The sequence below is a fragment of the Peromyscus leucopus genome, chromosome 22 (assembly GCF_004664715.2).
Source record: "Peromyscus leucopus breed LL Stock chromosome 22, UCI_PerLeu_2.1, whole genome shotgun sequence".
Classification (NCBI taxonomy): Eukaryota; Metazoa; Chordata; class Mammalia; order Rodentia; family Cricetidae; genus Peromyscus; species Peromyscus leucopus.
In genome coordinates, this window is record NC_051081.1 from 26,749,708 (window position 1) to 26,773,295 (window position 23,588).

Here is a 23,588-nt window from a genome sequence, read left to right on the forward strand (position 1 = left end):
TCTCGAAAAACAAAAAAAAAAAAAAAAACAACTTTTTTTTCACATTAAAGGATAATGCCACCTCTGCTGCCCAAAAGCATTTTGCACTAAAGGAGACACAGCCCAAAGTGTGTGTTTAATGGAAAGACCTAGAAACTAATCACTGGAAAGGGCCAGACGTTCCTCTAACATCAGGGTGAGGTTGTGCTTGTGTCTTCCCAGAAATGAACCAAGTCCCAGATGGCTCCTGCTTGGTGCGTCTGACCAGGACAGCATCTCAGAGACCACTGGACAAACGAAGTGTCTGAAGATAGTCAATAAAGCCCATCAAGAGGAGATGTGCCAGGAGATAGCTGGGCACTGAGTTCTCCCCCACAAAGTTCTCCCCCTTTTATGAACCATCGCTGAATTGCCAAATGGGTAAAGGTGAAGCTAGCAAATCATTTCCATTAACAAATAACAAAACCAAGGCCAGTCTCCAGGATGGTCCCTAAACTGGGCCTTTAACTACTTAACTAAATTACCCTGTGATTTCACTGTCACACTAAGTGGGATATGTTTGGAAAACTGCCAATCAAAAGCAAACCAGAAGTCCCGTTCTGAGAATTTCTCATAGGAAAATTGAATGCCTGGTTTTATTAAATATCTATTTGTTAGATATTTAATTCCATTAATCTTCTGTTAGGAGATTTTGTTCTTCTTTTCACTAGGGGGGATGCCTCGCTGGTAACATAATCAGCCTCTGGGATAACAGTCCCTGATCCCAAGTCTGTCCGCACCTGCAGTTCACCTTTTGTCAGGGCGGGGTACACAGAGGATGAAGGAGCCGGTGAGAAGTGGGTGATTGTTTCCCTTGTGACTGGGAAAGACTATTAAAGACCATCGCTGCCCCTGGGTGACACCGAGTGGCTTCGTTAGCAGGGAGCCAGCATGGCCGACCAGTCCAAGTTCATTGAGTACATTGACGACGCCTTAGAAAAATCGAAAGAAACGGCGCTTTCCCAGTTATTTTTCACCTACCAAGGGATTCCTTACCCGGTTACCATGTGCGCTTCCGAAACTTTCCGAGCTTTGGATGCCTTTGAAGCCAGAGCTGATGACGTCGTGCTGGCATCCTACCCGAAGTGTGGTAAAGAACGTCTTTTCCTACGAATGCATTCTGTATTTATCAGGCAGGGGAGGGTGCAGGGTGAAGGCGGGAAGGAGGAGGCTCATCTCCACATGGAACTCGCTGGAGATCAGCGAGGAGGGGGGACCAAGACAGCAAAGCACGTAGGTTATCAAGTCAACCACTGAAACAGCTTGAGAAACAAACAAACAAAAAACAGCATCCTGGAGGAAGGAGTCATGGCGAGTGATGGGCGGTGGGAGGATCGGCAGGGCCGGAATAAGGAAACGTGGATATTTTTGACAGACAACAGAAGCATGCCATTTCTGTCATGCATGTAATGATTTCCATGTGCTGGGCTTCTCTTCAGAATCAATCCTCCGGTTCCTCAGATCAGTTTTATAAGGTCCATCATCAGTGGAGCATACGAGATCAGGAATCTAACTTACTGTCTTTCACATCATCTACTTTTTTGTTGTTGTTGTTTGGATTTTTGTGGTTTGTTTTAATTTTGAGGTTCAGGCTGGCCTAGAACTTAATAATCGCTTCAGATTCTAGCATGCTTGGGTTGCAAGTGTGAGCTAACTCGTCTACTTTTGATTCTTTCAACTCCTGCTTATTAAAGCCCATTTGATTTAACACTTTCCGTTCTCTTATTCAATGCTGGGCTTTCATAAAATCAAGACTATATACTCCTGTAGATGAATTCAGGGTGAAACCTATTATATAAAACTGATATTTCCCTAACATGATATTCTTCTTCAAGGAGCGCATTCTATGTTCAAATCATGTCAAGGAGACATCTGAGCCTGATGTGGTGGCAAACATCTGTAATCTGAACAGTCAGGAGGCTGAGGCAGGTGGTTCATGAGTTAGAAGCCGATGTGAGGCACGTTGCAAGACCTCAAAAAGGAGGAAAGAGAGGAAAGAAGGGAGGGAGCAAAGAGGATAAAATTTGAATTTTAAAATACATTAAATTTTCCCAGCACTTGGGAGGCAGAGGCAGACAGATCTATGTGAGTTTGAGGTCAGCCTGGTCTACAGAGTGAGTTCCAGGACAGCCAAAGCTATTACACAGAAAAACCCTGTCTCAAAAAGAAAAACAAAACAAAACAACAACAAAAATTAAATTCCATGTTAATATACATAGATGCTCTTTTCTCCAAAATTATTTCTTTCCACAGTCAGATTTCTTTCAAACTTCAAAGAAGTAAATGTACATATCATGAGATGGTTGAAAATTTGAAATTTCCTCTTCTATGTGCTAAAGTGATACATACATCCTTGTTATTATGACCCCTTAGTGAGGTTCTATCTTCTGTCTTTTCTTACAGGTTCAAACTGGATTCTCCACATTGTCAGCGAATTAGTATTTGCTGTTTCTAAAAAGAAATACACGTGTCCAGAATTTCCAGTTCTTGAATGTGGTGACGCAGAGAAATATCAGGTTAGTAAAAACAGTCTTTCAACTACCAGCGAATGAGGACAGCGAGATGTCTTCCGTTCTGGAGTCTTCACTTCTGAGTTCAAAAAGTATTAATATAATGCTGATTATATTCCTGATAATGTTCCTGATTGCCAGTCATTGCTTACTTACCACATCCTCAGTCCTTATCTGGTATACATAATTTATTATGTATACAGTGTTTTGCCTGCATGTATGCCTGCAGGCCAGAAGATAGCACCAGATCTCATTACAGATGGTTGTGAGCCACCTTGTGGTTGCTGGGAATTGAACTCTGGACCTTTGGAAGAACAGCCAGGGCTCTTAACCTCTGAGCCAGCTCTCCAGCCCCTTGTCTGGTATTATCTCATTTTTTTTTTTTTTTTACAAAGTAACCTTATTACCGTTTCACCAAAGATGAGCCTGCCAGCCTTGCCCAAGATTGAGGAGATAGTAAGTGGCAGAGACAAAATTTGGATCCAAGCTTTCTGATTCAAGCTCCGAAAGAATTTAGCGTACAGCTATCCTTACTAGCAGTAACAATATTTTTATCTTGCGGGGCAAGTAATCCGAGAACACCCAGGAAATGAACTAAAGCCAAAAGATACAGTCATGGGTAGGATGCAAGGCAGAGTCCCCTGTCTTTGCTAATAAAACATTTTAAAATTCCTTATCTTAATTTTGGCTGCTGTGTATGTGAGCAACGAGGAATAGCCAAGCAGTAGTTAAGATGGTCAAGTCTGAATGAGGGTTCAAAGCCCCAACAGGGCACGCTGTTAGCCTTACTCACTTTCCCAGCCAAACTGGCTGGGACGCCAGTTCTCAGGAAGTTCCGCTTTCTGCCCAGGAGTAAGGGGCAAGAGGGAGGCTCTGCCTTGGGGCCTTGTGCTTAGACAGCAGGAAGAAGATGGACCGTCCTCCCCTGACCCCTAAATATGCCAGAATGCAGAAAGGAAGGGAGGCTGGCCCCAGGGGACCCACCATTTCAGGAAAACTTCCGGAAGTATTCACCACCAAGCCTCTCCCGGAGCAGACGGAAGAACCCCACTGGATGGGGACTTTCGGGAACACCTTCTAGGAACTGACCACACGGTCCACATGATTGACAGATAGAAACTTAAAAGTTCCGTAGGCAGAAAGAAGGGAGGAGCCCGTTTCCCTGGACCGGGAAAGTAGCAGAAAAACGGAGCTTGCGGGACAGTTGTTTGAGGACTTGATGCTGAGCGGGAGGTCCAGGCTGGCATCCAGGGCACCTTGAGAGGCAAAAGAGGGCTCGGGAGCCATATTAAGACTCAGGATCCCACACTGGGGAGGGTTGTCAGTGCTTGAGTATGTCTGATGGAGGCTCAGACAGAACAGGCTAAGGCTTCGGGGCCAGAAGAATGGACATCAAAAGATTTTGCTGAGGGAAGAGACGGGACACCTAGAGAAAAGCCAGCCGCTGCCACATAGCCTTGCTCCTAATGAGAAGTGATACTAACATGTGCCTAGCCTTCTAACCTGTACTTTTTGTTTGTTTGTTTGTTTTTGTTTTTGTTTTTCGAGACAGGGTTTTCCTGTGTAGCTTTGCGCCTTTCCTGGAACTCACTTGGGAGCCCAGGCTGGCCTTGAACTCACAGAGATCCGCCTGGCTCTGCCTCCCGAGTGCTAACCTGTACTTTTAAAACCTATTACATCACAGGCCAGGATCTCTTTTACTTTATTTGCCTATGTTATTACCTACCTCTGGTACAAACAAGCCTGTTTTATGTTTGAAATAGGGTTTGGATTGTTGACTTGTATGTTTTCCCATTACATATGGGATTGTTTCTCTATGAAAATATATTTTAATTGCAAACAAATTATCACAAGTAAAAGTATATAGCAGATACCATTTGTAAGTGGGGAATGCCTTGTGATACTACACAGAGCTTTTTAAAAAAATATTTATTTACTTATTACGTATACAGTATTCTATCTGCATGCATGCATGCACTCCAGAGGAAGGCCTCAGATCGCATTACAGATGGTTGTGAGCCACCACCATGTGTTGCTGGGAATTAAACTCAGGACCTCTGGAAGAACATGCTCTTAACCTCTGAGCCACCTCACCAGCCCCCTGCACAGACCTTTTATTCTTTGTCAAGCTTTTTTGTTAAAGCAGGACCTCACGTAGCCCAAGCTTGCCTTAAATTCTCACTGTAGCCAAGGCTGAGACTAAGCTCCCGGCCACTTGCCTCTGCCCTCCAGGTGCTGGGCTTCCATGTATGTCTCACTATGCCCAGCTGCCAATCAAGATTTTTTTACATGTCAGAACTTGACTCTGAACTTGAGTGTCCTTGGGACCCCCCTGCCTCACCTGGAAGGTGAGGTATTCCTGTTCTTCAGCCTGGTCTTTCTGCTCCCCACCCCCCACCCCCACCAACACACACACTAGCGTGAATGTAAAGCCACGTGCGTTCCTGGCTCTTTCTAGGACTGTCCCTTTTCGATCTTAGTGTCAGTTGAGAAATGAAAGTTGCACTTTCTTGTTAAAGAAAACCCTAGCTGTGGTGAAAGGATCTAAATGGCTTTTGCAGCCAAGGCATTCTGGAAGAATCTTAACTTCACTTTCAAGTATCCGCTGAAGTGGGGCTGGAGAATTGGCTCAGAGGTTAAAGGCACTTGCTGCTATTTAAGGGGACCTGAGTTTGGTTCCCAGCACTCACATGGTAGTTCACAACCATTCCAGGGCATCTGACACCCTCTTCCGCCTCTGTAGGCACCAGACACGTGAATGCCTGCACGTACATACGTGCAGGCAAGACACTCACACACATTAAGTAAACACTTTGTTTCTAATTAATTAATTTTATTTACGTGTATGAGTCCTTTGCGTGCACAGATATACATGCACCATGTACATGCCTTGTGCCTGTGGAAGCCAGAAGGGGGCATCAGATCCCCTGGAACTGAAATTATGGATGGCTGTAAGCCACCATGTAGGGGCTGGAAATTGAACCTGTTTCCTCCACAAGAGCAAGAAGTGCCCTAAACACGGAGCCATCTCCCCAGTCCCATAAAATAACATTTGAAACAATTCAGTAAAGTGAATCGGGCATAAGTACCCAATGTACGAGGCCTCTGCTGCCTAACAATAGCCAAAACCGTTTTAAATCTTTAAACTCTGCTTTCATCAAGAGAACCGTTAATCTGAGAAGACGGTGGGTTAGCATCCTAATGGTCTGCCCTTCCTCTCAACGGCAGCCTGAAGATAATACGGGGGGGGGGGGCTGTCAGTCATTTCAAGGTTAAGTCTCGTCCCCCTGGGCAGGTGCTCGGTCTTGTCTCTGAGGTTTATCGATGCTTGTCTCCCCTCGGCAGCACAGGGAGAGCTGGTGAACGTCAGGGCCACCTAGATTTAGCGGGTCTTCTGGAGCCTCTGTTTGGATGACATCTAGGTTGAGGGTGTGTTGGGGGAGGGAGAGAGAGAGAGAGAGAGAGAGAGAGAGAGAGAGAGAGAGAGAGAGAGAGAGCATGTACGTGCGTAGATTTCTTCCTGCAGAATGAAGCATAGTTGTGTTCTTGTAATATAGAGATCACGGACTAGCTCCAGAATTGTCAGAAAATGTTTTATCTCTGTATAACCTTTTGGGTTTTCATGTCTTCAGTGTATCAGAAATGCTTATTTTTTAATTCAGATATTTTAGAGGCAAATTTCTATTTCAACTGTAATTTAATTGTGTCTACTTTTTTATTTTAATTTTTTTTCATTTTTCTTTCTTTCTTTTTTTTTAAGATTTATTTATTTATCATGTATATAGTGTTCTGCCTGCACATATCACTGCAGGCCAGAAGAGGACACCAGATCTCATTACAGATGGTAGTGAGCCACCATGTGATTGCTGGGAATTGAACTCAGAACCTTTGGAAGAGCAGCCAGTGCTCTTAACCTCTGAGCCATCTCTCCAGCCCCTCACTTTTCTTTATTAAGAAATTTTCTACTCACTCTACATACCACCCACAGATCCCACCCCCTCTTTCCTCCAACCCCCCCATAATTTTATTTTTAAAGATTTATTTATATTTATTTTATATGCATTGGTGTTTTGCCTGATATATGTCTGCGAGAATGCCGGATCCTCTGGCACTGGAGCCACAGACAGTTGTGAGCTGCCATGTGGGTGCTGGGGATTGAACCTGGGTCCTCTAGAAGAGTAGCCAATGCTCTTAACCTCTGAGTCATCTCTCCAGCCTCCAACTATGTCTGCTTTTTTTTTTTTTTTTAATGCAATATGCCTTTTATTTTAAACAGAAATCAGTGAGAAGGTAAGTTTAAGTTAATTGTGACTCAGTTTACAGACTTCTTGCCTGTAAGACACATACAAACTTCTCTTAGAAGCCCTGGGTGAGCCTGGCGGTGGTGGCACATGCCTTTAATCTCAGCACTCGGGAGGCAGAGCCAGGCAGATCTCTGTGAGTTCGAGGCCAGCCTGGGCTACAGAGTGAGATCCAGGAAAGGTGCAAAGATACACAGAGAAACCCTGTCTCAAAAAAAAAAAAAAAAGAAAAAAGAAAAAGAAGAAGAAGAAGCCCTGGGTGAGGTCAGTCCTCATATTACGTGCACTTCAGCTACCGTCCTCATTTGTTTGAATAAAATATTGTATATCTAGCTCTGAGACAGTGAATTTCGTTTTACTCTTGGCTCTGCCTCTAATCCTTCTAGTAACCATCTCATTCCATATGAGTCATTGTGTGACCTGGGGCCATGGGGTGCAGGAGGAACAGTCATCTGTTCCTGTATCACTTCATCTGAAAGTGACCATTTACAAAGCATCTGAAACCTCAAAGTCTAACTTTCATCCCTAAACGAAGGCTTCAGTATCTGCCTGAAGATGTTGCTGAGAATGGATGTGAAGTTATTTCCAACACCAAGAAAGGCAGTTTAGTGTACCTCGGCCATCATCACCACTAGTCACCCCTTGGACTCATGGTTGATTAATTTGTTTGTTTGTTTTTTGTTGTTGTTTTGGTTTGGTTTGGTTTTTTTGAGACAGGGTTTCTCTGTGTGGCTTTGGAGCCTGTCCTGGAACTCGCTCTGCAGACCAGGCTGGCCTCGAACTCACAGATATTTGCCTGACTCTGCCTCCAAAGTGCTGGAATTAAAGGCATGTACCGCCGCCGTCGCCGCCACCACCACCGCCGCCGCCGCCACCACCACCACCACCCATTAAATTTTTTAAAGACTTGATTTTTGTTCTCTTGTTTGAGTCAATGTCTCCATAACTTTTTTTTTTTTTTTTATAGAATTAGCTAAAAATTCCTTCACTACTTAAGAGTATTTGTTTTTTAGACAGGGTCTCCTGTGACATAGAATTCACTACATGCATAGGTTAGTTGAATTCATGTCCCTCCTGCCTCATCCTTCCTAGTGCTGATTATAGTCAGACACAACCACACCCATAAAACTTTGTTGTTTTTAGTCACCAGTAGAAATAGATAACAGAAAAATAACCAATTATTCTATGTTCCTCAAGTGGACAAACATTTCATAAGTTATTTCTCATATATTTAGGTAACCCAGGACTTCAGATTCTGTTGGGATATTCAATCCCAACACTTGGGAGGCAGAGGCAGGCCGATTGCTGAGTTCCAGGTCAGCCTGGTCTACAAAGCAGGTTCCCAGATAGCCAGAGTGTAACTGGAGCTTTCTCCAGTCCCGCTCAGACCAAAGTAAACACACAGAGACTTATATTACTTATAAACTGTATGGCCGTGGCAGGCTTCTTGCTAGCTAGCTCTTACATCTTAAATTAACCCATTTCTATTAATCTATAAGTTGCCACGTGGCTTGTGGCTTACCGGTACTTTACATCTTACTTCTCATGGCAGTGGCTGGCAGCGTCTCCTGACTCAACCTTCCACTTCCCAGAATTCTCTTTTCTGCTTATCCTGCCTATACTATACTTCCTGCCTGGCTACTAGCCAATCAACGTTTTATTTATCAATCAATCAATCAATCAATCAGAGCAACACATTCACAGTATGCAGAAAGACATCCCCAGCATCAGAGCTACACAGAGAAACTCTATCTTAAAAAAAAAAAACAAGAAAAAGAAAAAATATATCTAGAGGCTAGAAATATATCTCGGTGGGTAAGAGCACTTGCTGTGCAAGAACAAGGATCTGAGTTTAGAGCTCAGATTCCACATAAAAGCCATGTGCTCCCGTAATTCCGTTGCTGTTGGGATGGGAACAGGAGAGCTGCTGGGGGTTTTGGGCTGTCAACCTAGCTCCATGTTCAGCCAGAGACTGTCTCCAAGGAATAATGTGAACATTCCTACAGCAGGCCACCCAGTGCCTCCCTCCGGCCTCTGAGAGTACATGCACAAGCACATGCATATAAACATGCATATTCCACGTTTACAGACATACATGTGCTTGCATGAGAGGACACACACACACACACACACACACACACATGAAGAAAAGTTTAAAAATAGATCTAACTGCTAAAAATGAATTTTTAGGAGCTGTGGAAGGCTTGGATATTTCTATTATATATAGAAGAGGTATAAATAAATAAAACAGCAAAATACAGGTTCTCAATGTTCTTGAACAAAAAGGAAATATATGATTGCTATAAAAGGTAAAAATTAAGTTAAGTGACAAAGATTGAGTGTGGAAAGTAAGATCCAATAAAATAGTTTAGGTGAGATTAATGACTTGCTTATGATTCTTCATAAAAAAAATGTAGGGGAGCAGAAGAGAAAGTAATAATACATGTGCTTGAAGCCACCACTTGGATACCATACTTCTAGGCACCTGAACACACACACACACACACACACACACACACACACACACACATGCACGTACACGCGCACCCACACATTCACACACACATTCACACACTCTCAGACATACATTCTTAATACTCTCACATATATTTTCTCCCATACACACAAACACACACATTCTCTTATACACACCCTCACACACACTCATACACATTCTTACAAACACACAGTCATACACTCTCACACACACATTCTCTCTCACGTACTTTCTCATAAGCACACTTACAAACATACGGTCATACACATTCACACACCCTCGGAATACTCTCACATTCTCTCGTGCATCATTTTCACATACTTTCTCACACACCGTCTTACATGCATGTGCACACACAGACACACACACACACTCACTTTATTGTGTGTATTTTGTAGAGAATGAAACTGTTTCCCTCACCAAGGATTTTGACAACTCACCTCCACTATGACAAACTACCTCAGTCTGTCTTCAAGAACAAAGCCAAGGTGAGTGAATTTGAAACACATAAAGAGATTTATTTTCATGTATATGAGTCTTTTGCCTGCATGTATGTATGTATATCATGTGTGTGCTGATTTAAAACTTTCAAGTATTCATACAGGCCATCCTTTTATCTCTCTGGGGGTTTGTTTGCTTATTTTGTTTCAACCTTGCTTTTTGGTAGTGTTAGGGATCAAACCCAGAGCCCCCCACGTGCTAAGCAAGAACCCTACCACTGAGCTACATATTCAAGCCCCATAGTTACTGGCTTTTGGTGTGATGAGTTTGCTCACAATCATGGAATTTGAGTATGGGAAACACATGATGTAGTATTTTGTCGTTTCTTTCTTTCTTTTTCTTTTTCTTTTTTTTTTTTTTTCGAGACAGGGTTTCTCTGTGTAGCTTTGCGCCTTTCCTGGAACTCACTCGGTAGTCCAGGCTGGCCTCGAACTCACAGAGATCCACCTGGCTCTGCCTCCCGAGTGCTGGGATTAAAGGCGTGCGCCACCACCGCCCGGCCTTTGTCGTTTCTTTCTTTAGATGTTTTTGCTATGGCTGCATTCAAGTCCAATGCCTTATCATCAGTTTTACAACTGATAGATCTCAGAATCTCACTGCTTCAAAAGAATATAGCCTCATAAAATGAACAAAAATTTGTCATTGTTTTTTTCTGGTGACATCTGCAACTGTGTTATTTCTGAATTTCCCATATAATAACAATCATTTCGTCTGGTGACAGAATGATTGTTACATTGACTACTCTTATCATTTGCTTAAAAATCCAGCCCCAGGAGTGGCAAGGTAGACCACTCAGGAGCCTGGGGGCAGGAGGTTGTAAGTCATACTTTGCTCTGATTCATCCATTTTCTGCACTCCTCCGCCTTCATATCACATGCATTCCCTGAGCCTGGCTTATTTTGCTTAACATAATGTTTCCAGTAGCACCTATTTTTTTCTGCAAATGTCCATGATTTCAGTTCTCTTTACAACTGAATGAAATTCCTTTGTGTATCTGATCCACGTGTGCTCTATCCGTTCGGCTGTTGATGGTCATCCAGGCTGCATTCATTTCTTGGCTATTGTGAACAGTTCCGTAATGCTCGGGTATATCTCTGTGGTATGTTTGCCAGTGGTAAGGGGACAGCAACCCTGCTCCATCCTGCCACCTTCAGCAGCCAGGATTTGTGACTTTGATGCAGTCAAGTATTTTAGGATTGGTCAGTATGAAGCAAAGTTGAAGATTTTATTAAAGATGCTTTAGTATGGTGGCACGCACCTTTAAATCAGAGCACACAGGAAGCAGAGGCAGATTAGAGGACACAGCAGTTCCAGGCCAGGCAACAGTGAAGCCCCATGTTAAACAAGAACAACAATGTCCAGCGGTGATGGCGCATGCCTTTAATCCCAGCACCAGGAAGGGCAGAGGCGGGCAGATCTCTGTGAGTTCAAGGCCAGTCTGGTCTACAGAGCGAGTTTCAGCACAGCCGAGGCTGTTACACAGTGAAACCTGTCTCAAAACCAGCTCCCCCAAAACAAAGCAAAACAAAACAACAAAACAAAACAACGCAGCAATAACAACAACAAAGAAAAACCCTCAAGAAGGGAAGAAAAAACACACCCAAGAGTAATGAGTGTAGGATTTTGATTCTCAAAGAGCCATAGGCAATAAGATGTTCCCAAGTGCAGCACTGCCTCAAGAGGGAGCCCAAGTATTTTAGAATTAGCTATATAAACCATATATAGTATATGTGTGTGTATAGCTAATATATACACATATATACTATATATGGTATATAGTATAGTGTAAATATACTATTTACATCTTAAAAGCTGCTAAGAAACCATTTATTTATTTTCTCCCTTTTGACTGGAGAGATCATAGGGTGGCTCTGATGACGTCTGGGATAGAACTATAATCTGATGAAATAAAACCCGGAACTCTGCCCTCCCCAGCCTCTCTAATGGTTAGTTGGGCCCTCGCGCCCCCCCCCCCCCCCCCCCCGTGTTTCCATGAGTCAGTCAGTCCCTTTGCCTGTGAGGACCCGAGCTACCGCTGTCAGCCTGCAGCCATCCAATTTTCACAGAAAACCAGACCCCCACCCACCCACCCGGAAAAAAATCCCTGGAAACGGTTCAAAAGCCCTTGAGGCGCGCTGTGGCCCCCTGCTGGTTGGGGCTTCCGATCTATTTAGTCACGAAATTCCTCAGCGGAGGATCACCTTCCCCATTTTCCAGAAAGTCACCTTTTCCACCTTCTGCAGGGAGGACCTTGAACCCAATCCAACCCAACCCCTGCCTCCGAAGGGGGAGCGTGGGGGGGGACCCTAAGATGACTGTGGCTTATAATAAGTTTTGGTTTTGCCCAATCACTGGGCAAGCTTTAGTGAAACGTTTCACTATTAGGATAAGAATTCGTACTGTATCAAGCTGATGAAAGAAAACGCTGGCCATACTTTCAGGAGGGGAGTCTAAAAAGATTGTAGCAGTGGTATATTTTGATTGGGCGTGTTAATTAGGTGGAACAAAGGGGATTTTTGATTGCTGGACTTGAATACTCCTATAGCTGGATCTTAAGTAGGCAGCCACAGGAGGAGGAAGTGACCAAATAAGGGAATGGACCATCCTGGCTAGCTTTAGGAATGTAATTTAATGGTTTAGGGAGGAAACGGGGGTGGTGGGTCGGGAATGGGGTGGGGGTCTGGATGTCAGAGCCACAGGCTCGAGTGGGCTAGTGTCCCTTCGTGCTGTGTGGTCTTAGAATGCCCAGCCACAAGCTCAGTTGTGTCTTAGAAATGAAACAGAAAGCGTCTGAAGTCTTGAATACACACGCGGAGCAGCCGCGCACTCTCCCACAATCCCTCGGTCCTCTTGGGATTCAGTTTGCTCTTTCCAGTGCTCATTTCACACTTTTCATCCAAAGGCTGCTACTGTCCTTGGAGAAGAGAGATGAGGGGCTGAGAGGACCCACTCCGTCCGCATTCCCACAGACACACCCCCGCCTCTGCACCTCGTGTTCAGGAGCCTGAAGATCGTTTACGATGATTTGGGGTTTTACCTTTCACTCTCCGAGAGTCTGCTAGTCCAATAGCTCTGCTGTGCCTCTTAGGATCTTCTACACCTGCCTTTTTATGGTCTAAACTCGTTATTAGCAAAGGTCCTCTGAAGTGTCACGCTTCGGTTCTCTTCCCCTTTCCCCGGACTTCCGCAGCTGTGATTTACTACCGTCCCTCTTCCTCTCGGGTTGACACAATGATGGCACTGTTCACCCTTTCACTTTTCCAAAGTGCAAAATACAAAGCTGCATGAATTAACTTCGTTTTTGCTCCCCCAGATATTGGTGATATTTCGAAACCCTAAGGATACGGCGGTGTCTTTTTTCCGTTTTCATAACGATGTCCCTGATATTCCAAGCTATGCCTCTTGGGATGAATTCTTCAGACAGTTCATGAAGGGACAAGGTATGGCTGTTAATAAAAGAAATCTTCCTTCGACAGGTGAACGCACAAATATGAAAATGTAAATGTAAAGAAGGCTTAGGAAGATTTGGAACCAAAAGATGGCATTTAAATGAGGTGTTACAGCAGGACCACCACCAGTTCCATGCATCGAGTAATTGCAATGCACCTTGGGTTTCAAAGACACTCTAGACCACTGGTTCTCAGCTTCCTAATGCAGCGACCCCTCAATACAGTTCCTCATGTTGTGGGGACCCCCAACCATAAAATTATTTTCATTGCTACTTCATAACTGTAATTTTGCTACTGTTATGAATCCTAATGTACATATCTGATATTTCCGAATGGTCTTAGGTAAGCCCTGTGAAAGGATCTTTCGACTTCCAAATGGGCCACAACCCACAGGTTGAGAAACACTGCTCTGGAGAGTTCAATTACTGACCGTGGACACTGAGTGGTCATGGAAGAGAAAGAAGAGAGATGTTTTTTAAGAGTCATGTAGAAAAGTATTTCTAGTCAGTTCCCTTAAGTCACTGTATTACACAGTGTCAAAAAACCAACGAAGGTTAAAAAGAAAAACCCATAAAGTTGTGTAACTACACCTAAGACATTTTTGTTAGACTGTTTACGCATCTCTATCGGTAACTATTTTAAATTATTTATGTATTCTTGTCCTTTGATAATTTAATATATGTTTATGATAAATTTTAGCCTTTTCTCCCCCATTACTCTGTCATATCCCCCTGCTTTTCCCATTGAAACTTTCTTTCCCCAACAATTGCCCTTCCTATTCCCTGTCTTTTTATTTATGTGTGACTCACTGGTTTAAACAGGGTGGCTGTGTTAGTTTCTTTTCTGTTGCTGTGATAAAACACCATGGCCAGGACAGTTTATGGAAGAAGGAGTTTAAATCAGATGGTGGTGGTGGTACACGCCTTTAATCTCAGCACTCTGGAGGCAGATGGATATCTGGGAGTTCGAGGCCAGTCTGATCTACAGAGTGAGTTCCAGGACAGCTGGGACTACACAAAGAAACCCTGTCTCAAAAAACAAACAAACAAATACATAAAGGAGTTGATTTGGGCTTACAGTTCCGGAAGAGTTCGTGACGGCAAAGCAGCAGCATGGTGGCTGGAGCTGAGAGCTCACGTCTCACATCCTTTTTTTTTTTTGGAAGCTGAGGATCGAACCCAGGGCCTGGCTTCTACCACTGAGCTAAATCCCCAACCCCGAGAGCTCACACCTAAAACGTCAAGTGCAAGTAGAGAAAGAAAACAGGAAATGGCCTGTGGCTTTGAAACCTCAAGGCCCGCCCCCAGTGACACACTTCCTCAGCAAAAGGCCACACCTCCTAAATCTACCCAAACAGTGCCACTGACCTGGGACCAAGTATCCAAATATCTGAGCCTATGGAGAACATTTCATTCAAACCACCAGTTACTTACATGAGCATAGGTGGGTGGTTATATACCGGAGTGTGGGTGGTTATATACTGGAGCGTGGGTGGTTATACCACAGAAGAAAGTGACTCTTCACCCCCCACCCACCATTAACTGTTAAATCCCTTGCTGAGTTTTGGGGTCTTGTAAGCCCTTCCTCCTTTCATGACAAAATAATAACTATTAATGTCTAACTGCTACTGCTTTTTCAGATACTAAACTAGGGGTTGTAATTGGCATGCTTTCCTTTAAGACTCAGACCAACCGGAGTAAGGCCCTACTGTATGGCTAAGAACACTAACAAACTGTTCTGTCTATTGCCAACTGCTCCCCTTGTTTAAGTATCGGTGAGTCTAAATCCACGAGGACAATGGCCAGAGGCCTTCAAGTACCCATTTTTAATAGTGGTTAAATGACCCTAGAGGGGACGATATTGTCTCTTTTCTCTAAGAGAACAAGTTGTGTAACCATTTCCTCTGAGATTAAAATAATAGATCTGAGAGTCCCTCTCAGAGGGAGTAAAGCTGAGCTGCAAAGACCCCGAGACCTTACCAGCTGCCTAGAGGAAGCAGAAGCCAGCGGCGCTGCCCGCGAGAGGTTTAGACCACAGTCACTGGGAAAGGACACTCTCCAACCTGTTGAGCTGCCTGCAGGCTGTGCAGTGAGCTCCAGGTTCCCAGCTTTCGTGAACTGTCACCCATGCTGGGGTGGGCCTGGGTGACGCAGCTGTCTTTGAGTCATTTCTGCTCCTGTAAGTGACCTCTCACCCATACTTCTGTAAGTGACCCCAATAAAACTCATTGGTTCACCAAGTTGGACTTTGGTGGTATCCGTACTTTGGTCTGTCGTGGGCTCCCTATCTGGGATGAGGAGACATATGTGTTGTATCTCTCCAGGAAAAGTTTTGTTACACAAAAATCGATTTTTTTTAAATTGTTGTATTTAAGGTGGACACCATGTTTTGCTACCTATAGGCATAGTGAAATGATTACTAAAGTCAAACATATCTATCATGTCACCCAGCTGCTTCTCTGTGTATAAAGAATCACATACATTTGCTGTTCCCTTAGCAAACAGTATTTCATTATATAATCCAGTATTCATAACTACAGTCCTTATGCTGCACTAGATCTAGGAGTCTTGTGATCTAGTGGGTCCCTGGGAAGAAGAAACAGCACACTTAAGAATGTCTTAGCCGGGGCTGGAGAGATGATTCAGAGGTTAAGAGCACCAACTGCTCTCCAGAGGTCCTGAGTTCAATTCCCAGCAACCACATGGTGGTGCACAACCATCTGTAATGAGATCTGGTGCCCTCTTCTGTATACATAATAAATAAATAAATCTTAAAAAGAATGTCTTAGCCTTTCCAGCTGCAGGGGGACTCAACCTCTGGTTGACTGAAACACCCCCCATTAGCCAAGGGCATTTTTATTGTTCTCCAGTTTACACTTTTAGCAAGTTGATTCATATCCCCAAAACATCGTGAGGAAGCTTCCAAAGGGACAATGCCAAGTGCAAATCCTCGATTAAGGAATATCACCGTGTGCCGGATTTTTCCCAACCAAGTTTTGCATAGGCTTTGTAACCTTGGGAAAGTCTCAGGCAAGATTCACACAGAGGACCTAAGAGAAACAAAGGTAACCGAGAAACGAAAGTTAAGGCTGGGTGCTCGCACTCTGGAGCCAGACCAGGTATAGCTCGGCGGGAATGCTCCCATCAACATACTGTACTGGTTCTCTAGAAAAGATTAGTATCGGATTGAGTCATAACAGCAAGGGAAACTCATTAGGAGACGCTCGTGAAGCACCACAAAGCATGCCTCTGTTTATCTAGAAACACTTCATGGAGACTGTGTGGAGTCCGGTGCGGTAAATCCACCATACTGCTCCATACGTACATCATATGAGGGAACATTCGATGACGATGTTTGTTGTTCGTGGGACAATATCAAGAATCTTCTCCACTGCATCCATTCTTTCTGCCTGCTTAGTCGACTGGCAATAGATGTGGCAGAGATAACTTGGACAGGATTTCTTCTCTGCAGAGCTCTTCCACTTCTAGAGGCAGCTGAGCGTACTGTGGATGCAATGTGATGGACTGTCCCAGCTCCTCTCCACTGTAACTTCTGGCAATGATGGACTGGAATCTTGAACTGCAAGCTGAAGTAAACTTTGTTGTTGTTGTTGTTTGCATAAGTTGCTTTGGTTGGAGTATTTTATCACAGCAACAGAAAAAAAATCTCAGGCACATGCACTGTTTCTGAATTATCTTGTTCCCCCGTTCTCGTGAATGTCTTATAGCTCTGACCAGATCATTTTCACAGTTGTATTATTAACAGAAAAGTTCAAGAAAGGAAGACATGGATGGAAATGGACGGTGAGACAGGTGTATGCCACCAGATTTGTAATAGGCGCAATCTCTCTCACATACACCCATATGTGTGTATCTGTTTTCCTCGGTGATGTAGTTACTTACAAATTTTTTTTCCTCCTGTGTTTTTTAGTTTCTTGGGGAAGCTATTTTGATTTTGCAATTAACTGGAACAAGTATATTGATAATGAAAATGTTAAGTTCATATTATATGAAGACCTGAAAGAGGTAAGATTGTGGTCATCGATATTCAAGGGCAATATTTATTAGTGACTACAACACAGAGCACATACTTGGGATGTCTGATTGTGTGAACAGATAGATTATTCAATTTTTAAAAATTCTGGATACGTAATACAAAACTAGAAAAAGCCTGCTATACATTGTAGCTAGAGTTTTCCTGCCTGCCCACAGTCAGGACAAATCTCTCTCACCTGCCAGTCCCACAGTCGCTCAGACCCAACCAAGTAACACAGAGACTTATATGCTTACAAACTGTATGCCATGGCAGGCTTCTTGCTAACTGTTCTTATAGCTTAAATTAATCCATTTCCATAAATCTATACCTTGCCATGTGGCTGGTGGTTACGGCATCTTCACATGCTGCTGTCATGGGGGCAGCTGGCAGTGTCTCTCTGCCTCAGCCTTCCGCTTCCCAGAATTCTCCTCTCTCTTTGTCCCACCTACTCCTGCCTGGCCACTGGCCAATCAGTGTTTATTGACCAATCAGAGCAATTGACATACAGACCATCCCACAGCAATACATAAAGCTTAGTTTGTTTGATTAGCAAATAAAATAATGATTGAAGCTTAATAACTGCCTTTTTCCCATTTGTGATGGACAGTTCATGTTAGTAGGTCTCAGTTAATTTAACTGAACGTGTATTGATTGTGAACATAAGTAGGGAGACCTACTTCCTTCATTCAGGCTGGAGGAGAAGTTTGGTCAGCCCAGGAAGGAGTAAAAGGATCAGACTTCAAAGCCAGTTGGTGTTACATAATACCCCTTTCTCAAAAACTAAATGAGGAAAGAAAGAAAGAAAGAAAGAAAGAAAGAAAAAAAAAGAAAAGAAAGAAAGAAAGAAAGAAAGAAAAAAGAGAAGAAGAAGAAGGAAGGAAGAAAAAGAGAAAAGAAAGAAAGAAAGAAAGAAAGAAAGAAAGAAGAAAGAAGAAAGAAAGAAAGAAAGAAAGCTGATTTAAAGAAAACTGTTGCCTCAGCAAATCCCACTGAAAGGTGTTTATCTTTCAAAAAAATTTTTTTTCAGAATCTGGTTGTTGGGATAAAAGAGATCTCTGAATTCCTTGGCTTCTCTTAGCTGATGAACAAATCCGAGCGATCTCAGCCCAGAGCACCTTCCAAGCCATGCGGGAAAATTCTCAGGAGAGCCATGGCGCTATTGGCCCCTTCCTGTTCCGCAAAGGTAAAGCGGCCTTCATGTGTGGGATGCTGGATCCGCCTCACAGTGACTTTGCACTTAGCAGGAAAGTCAAACCACTGAGTCTGAAACGCCACAGGGTTTTAGCCTTTTCCCCCCTTTAATGTGAATTCAGGGAGCCTGGAGCCTGTAATTGGCAGCTGCGCACTGTCCTTATGCGACAAGCGCCCAGTGACCGCAGAAGAGCAGCCGGAGCTCCAATATTCTAGTCCCGGTAGGAAGAGGGAAACAGCAAAGGAAGGAATCCTGCACATTAGCTCACCTGGCCCTTCTAGAGCTTTCCCGCAAGCCCCATTCAGTGGCTGCCTGCATCCGTTCGTCGTCTCTCTATGTAGCAGGACTTGGAAATGTAGCTTTCTTTTTCTTTTCTTTTTTTTTTTTTTTTTTTTTTTTTTTTTTTTTTTTTTTTTTTGGTTTTTCGAGACAGGGTTTCTCTGTGTAGCTTTGTGCCTTCCTGGAGCTCACTTGGTAGCCCAGGCTGGCCTCGAACTCACAGAGATCCGCCTGGCTCTGCCTCCCGAGTGCTGGATTAAAGGCGTGCGCCACCAACAGGAAATGTAGTTTTCTTATCCAAGCTAGGTGCACTGTTACTTCAAATCAGAATTTGTCAATACAGAACAAAAGAGAAAAACCGTCCTTAGGTAGGTAATCAGGTACTTCACAGAAGATTTTACTTAATTTCATTGAAGTATTCTAAGTTCTTATCAAATTTACAATTCGGTAGGTTAGGGCTCTCCACTTTCATTTTGTTGCATATTTAATGAAAATATAACAATGTTTAAAATATTTATTACTCTGTGTGTGTGTGTGTGTGTGTGTGTGTGTGTGTGTGTGTGATGAAATGTATGAGGCAGTTAAAGGACAAATTATGGAAGTCAGTTCCCTCTTCCACCATGTGGACCTGGGGCTAGAACTCAGGCTCTTAGGCGTGCGGCTAGCACCTGGATCCACCAAGTCATCTTCTCATCAGCCCTGTAACAAAATTTCAAGCAGTGTACAGAACAGCGAGGATGACCACAGCTAACATGGGAACTGATTGTGTCCTGACTGGAATATTGTGTTGGGGTCAATGTTTCTAACAAAAGGACACAACAGATTTAATTTTGCAATGTGTGTGTGTGGGGAAAACAGCTGAAGCCCAGGATCTTGCATTTTCATTGTCGAAGTTCAGGGTTTGAGCTGAGTCTATTTTCTCCTGCTAATTTTTCAACTTACCTATTTAAAATATCCAGTATGAATGCAAGGTGGAATAGGAACCTGGTTGTAGCTAGATTCCTGCAAAAACCCTGATTCTTATGCTTGATCTCATTAGCTTTAAGGAGGAGAGACTAGAACCTCTCTACACATTGTTCATCAAGTGTTATTCAGAATAGAAAACTCCTACAATAATGTAAATCTGATGTTCCTTGTAGAAAGTCCAGAAGGCAGAAAATATGGAAAGATAACACAAGTCATTTATAGATGTCATCAAAAAATATAAATTTCAAGGGGTTGGGAATTTAGCTCAGTGCTAGAGCACTTGCTATAGGCAAGTGCAAGGCCCTGGGATCGGTCCTCAGCTCCAGAAAAAAAAAATTAAATTTCTCTCACCTAAGTCAGATTTTACTTTTTTAAATTTATTTTATTTTATTTTATTTTATTTTGGTTTTTCGAGACAGGGTTTCTCTGTGTAGCTTTGCGCCTTTCCTGGGACTCACTTGGTAGTCCAGGCTGGCCTCGAACTCACAGAGATCCGCCTGCCTCTGCCTCCCAAGTGCTGAGATTAAAGGCGTGCGCCACCACTGCCCGGCAGATTTTACTTTTTGACGTGTTTCCTCCTAGCCATTTTCTGTTTGGTATAGTTGATGACATTTGGGGACAGTTTTACGTCTTATTTCATTTCCTTAATTCATTGTTAACTATTTTCTCTCGCTGGTCAGCCCGTTTCGTTTCGTCAGCCCGTGTTTCGATGGTTGTGCAGCAGAACTGGCAGTTTCACCTAAAGAGCATTCAAAAATCCCACAGAAAGAAATAATTTATTTTTTTATGCATTTATTTATCCTCTGTGTATGTACGTGTGTGTATGTACATTTCTGTGTGTGTGTATGTGGTACATCATATCACATGTGCATATCAAGGTGTACATGAGGAGGTCATTAAGGGTGCATCGTGTTGGAGTAGGTGTGGCCTTGTTGGAGTGGGTGTGGCCTTGTTGGGGTGGGTGTGGCCTTGTTGGGGTGGGTGTGGCCTTGTTGGAGTGGGTGTGGTCTTGTTGGAGTGGGTGTGGCCTTGTTGGAGTGGGTGTGGTCTTGTTGGAGTGGGTGTGGTCTTGTTGGAGGAGTGTGTCACTGGTGGCGAGCTTTCAGGTGTCAGAAGCCCACACCAGGTCCCGTGGCTCTCTCTTCCTGCTGCCTGCAGATCCAGATGTAGAACTCTCAGCTACCACGTCTGCCTGCATGCCACCATGCTTCCTACCACGCTGATAACATGGAACTGTAAGCCAGTCCCAATTAAATGCTTTATTTTATAAGAGTTGTCATGATTATGATGTCTCTTCACAGCAATTGAATACACTGACTAAAACAATAGAATTGAAAAAAGAAATAACATGATTTTTTTTTTGTAAGATCAACACTACCCAGAGATCAAGCGATATGGCACATTAATGTGCTGAACCATCTCACCAGCCAATGAAATAATTTACTATATGTCAAGAAAACATTTAAAATTTTATTGAGGCAAAGTTTTACCATGTAGCCCGGGCTGACCTGGAACTTGCTATGTGGCCCAGGATTAACTCAAAAGTATGATCTTCCTGCCTCGACCTCCTGAGTGCTGGGATTACAACTAGCCAAAGTAGTAAATTTCTAAAAAGTGTTCAATGTCTGACATTTTAACAAAAACCTGAGGTAAAATGTTAACTTTTAAAAGTGTGTTTGTTATGTTAGTTTTTTTTTTCTTCCTTCGGGACAGCGTTTCTCTGTGTTGTTTTGGTGTCCTGGATCTCGCTCTGTAGACCAGGCTGGCCTTGAACTCACAGAGATCCACCTGGCTCTGCCTCCCGAGTGCTGGGACTAAAGGCGTGTGCCACCACTGCCCGGCAGCTCTTTTTTTTTTTTTTTTTTTTTTTTTTTTTTAATATTATTGTTTTAGTCAGTGTGTTCAATTGCTGTGAAGAGATATCATGACCATGGCAAGTCATAAAATAAAGCATTTAATTGGGACTTGCTTACAGTTCCAGAGGTTTAGTCTATTATCAGCAAGGTAGGAAGCATGGTGGCATGCAGGCAGACGTGGTAGCTGAGAGTTCTACATCTGGATCTGCAGGCAGCAGGTAGAGAGAGCCGCTGAGCCTGGCTTGGGCTTCTGAAACCTGAAAGCCCACCACCAGTGACACATTCCCTCCAACAAGACCACACCCACTCCAACAAGACCACACCCACTCCAACAAGGCCACACCCACTCCAACAAGGCCACACCCACTCCAACAAGGCCACACCCACCCCAACAAGGCCACACCCACCCCAACAAGGCCACACCCACTCCAACAAGGCCACACCTCCTCTCCTTTCAACTAGTGCCACTCCCTAAGCAGTCACATATATAAACCTATGGGGGCTATTCTTATTCAAATCACCACAACTATGTTGTTTTAGCCTTTCAAAGTGAAGCACTGTAGTTACAAAAAAAAAAGGCAGAATCGGGTAGAATACAGGATAAAATTAAAAAATTATCCTAACAGATATCTGAGTCTTTTGTGTTCTCTGTGTTGTAGGTGAAGTTGGTGACTGGAAAAATTTGTTTAATGAAACTCAGAACCAGGAAATGGATGAAAGATTCAAAGAGTGTTTAGCAGGCACGTCCCTCGGGGCCAAGCTGAAGTATGAATCACATTGCTGGCTTGATTCTCTGGTCAGGTCGGCTGGCCTACACACTTTCTTTTTCCTAATAATAACTGGGTTTATATAATTAGATAATAATTCATATAATTATATAATAATTCAATCAAATAGTCACATAACGGAAATCAGGTAACATGTAATTCTGAAAAGTGCAGATGGTAACAGCTGTCATTTTTGAGCTCAAATTAAAGTTTTCCTCTTTGTGAAGAATGGAACACTGTTGTCAATGTGTTATACTAGAGTTGAACTCACACAAAATGGGCTTCCAAATGCTCTACAGTTTCTTAAGCTTTTCTCTTAGGACACTTCTCCCCAAGATCAAATATTTTGTTTAGTTATCTCAGATGTTCTGGTGGGTGATATTCAATTCTGACTCCACAGTGATGTAAGGTTAGTAAACTTGAAATTGACTCAAGGTAAATGCATCTTCATCTACTGTGGGCATTCCATGTCTATAGGTTTCTGGAAGTGCTTCCCTCAAGGGTCTTTATAGTTCTACTTAATACACTCTTTAAGTCAAAGCTAAGTTTATGTTTTTTGTTCCATACAGATTTTTCTGCTGCGGGGCCATAAAATAGTCATGTGCAACTAACAGGAGAATGTAGAGAATATTCTAGAAAGATCATCCTATCTGGCACTTCTCAATCATCCTAGTACTTGGGAGGTAGAGGCAGGAGGCTCACTACAAGTGTTGTTGGTCTAGTCCAGACAAGTTCTAGGCAGCCGGGGCTCCCGTCAGACCCTGACTCAAACCGTCAGACAAAGCCAACAGAAAACAGACTGCTGGGATACGGTGAGCCAGAGACTCTTCCTGGACGTCACCCAGGGGTGGGAAGAGTTTGCATCCCCCCTCCCCCCAGAGTAGGGCGTGGTCTCGAACCCTCAGAATGGTCAGACCTCAATTAGCTCTAAATAAACTAGCCTAGATTCTACCATAACAAAGATCCAAAGCAAGCCTTAGGTTCAAAATGAAGGAAAGTAATGTACTCTTTGCCAGTTGAGAAAAACAGAAACAAAGCAAAATTGCCAGTCAGGCATGATGGCTCTTCTATGATCCCAGGGAAAACAAAGTAAGACCAAAAATCCTCAATGTTTCCAAAATGAAAAGATCAAAATAAAGCCCTCAGCACCATGTCTGCCATCCAATCAGGATTTTCCAAGTATATGAAGAGAAGATGTATAACAAGAATGAGAGCAA

At 43.3% G+C, this 23,588-nt stretch overlaps 1 protein-coding gene across 1 annotated transcript in view; it reads left to right on the top strand.

The window, feature by feature from the left end:
• The first annotated feature begins 909 nt into the window (after positions 1–909).
• LOC114683570 (sulfotransferase 6B1-like) overlaps positions 910–23,588 on the top strand; it is a 25,023-nt gene continuing 2,344 nt past the window's right edge. Inside the window, 8 exon segments of the mRNA XM_037198006.1 lie at positions 910–1,108; positions 2,422–2,534; positions 9,725–9,814; positions 13,141–13,267; positions 17,207–17,301; positions 18,339–18,381; positions 18,384–18,494; positions 22,264–22,405. Coding sequence (XP_037053901.1) covers positions 910–1,108; positions 2,422–2,534; positions 9,725–9,814; positions 13,141–13,267; positions 17,207–17,301; positions 18,339–18,381; positions 18,384–18,494; positions 22,264–22,405 — 920 coding nt within the window.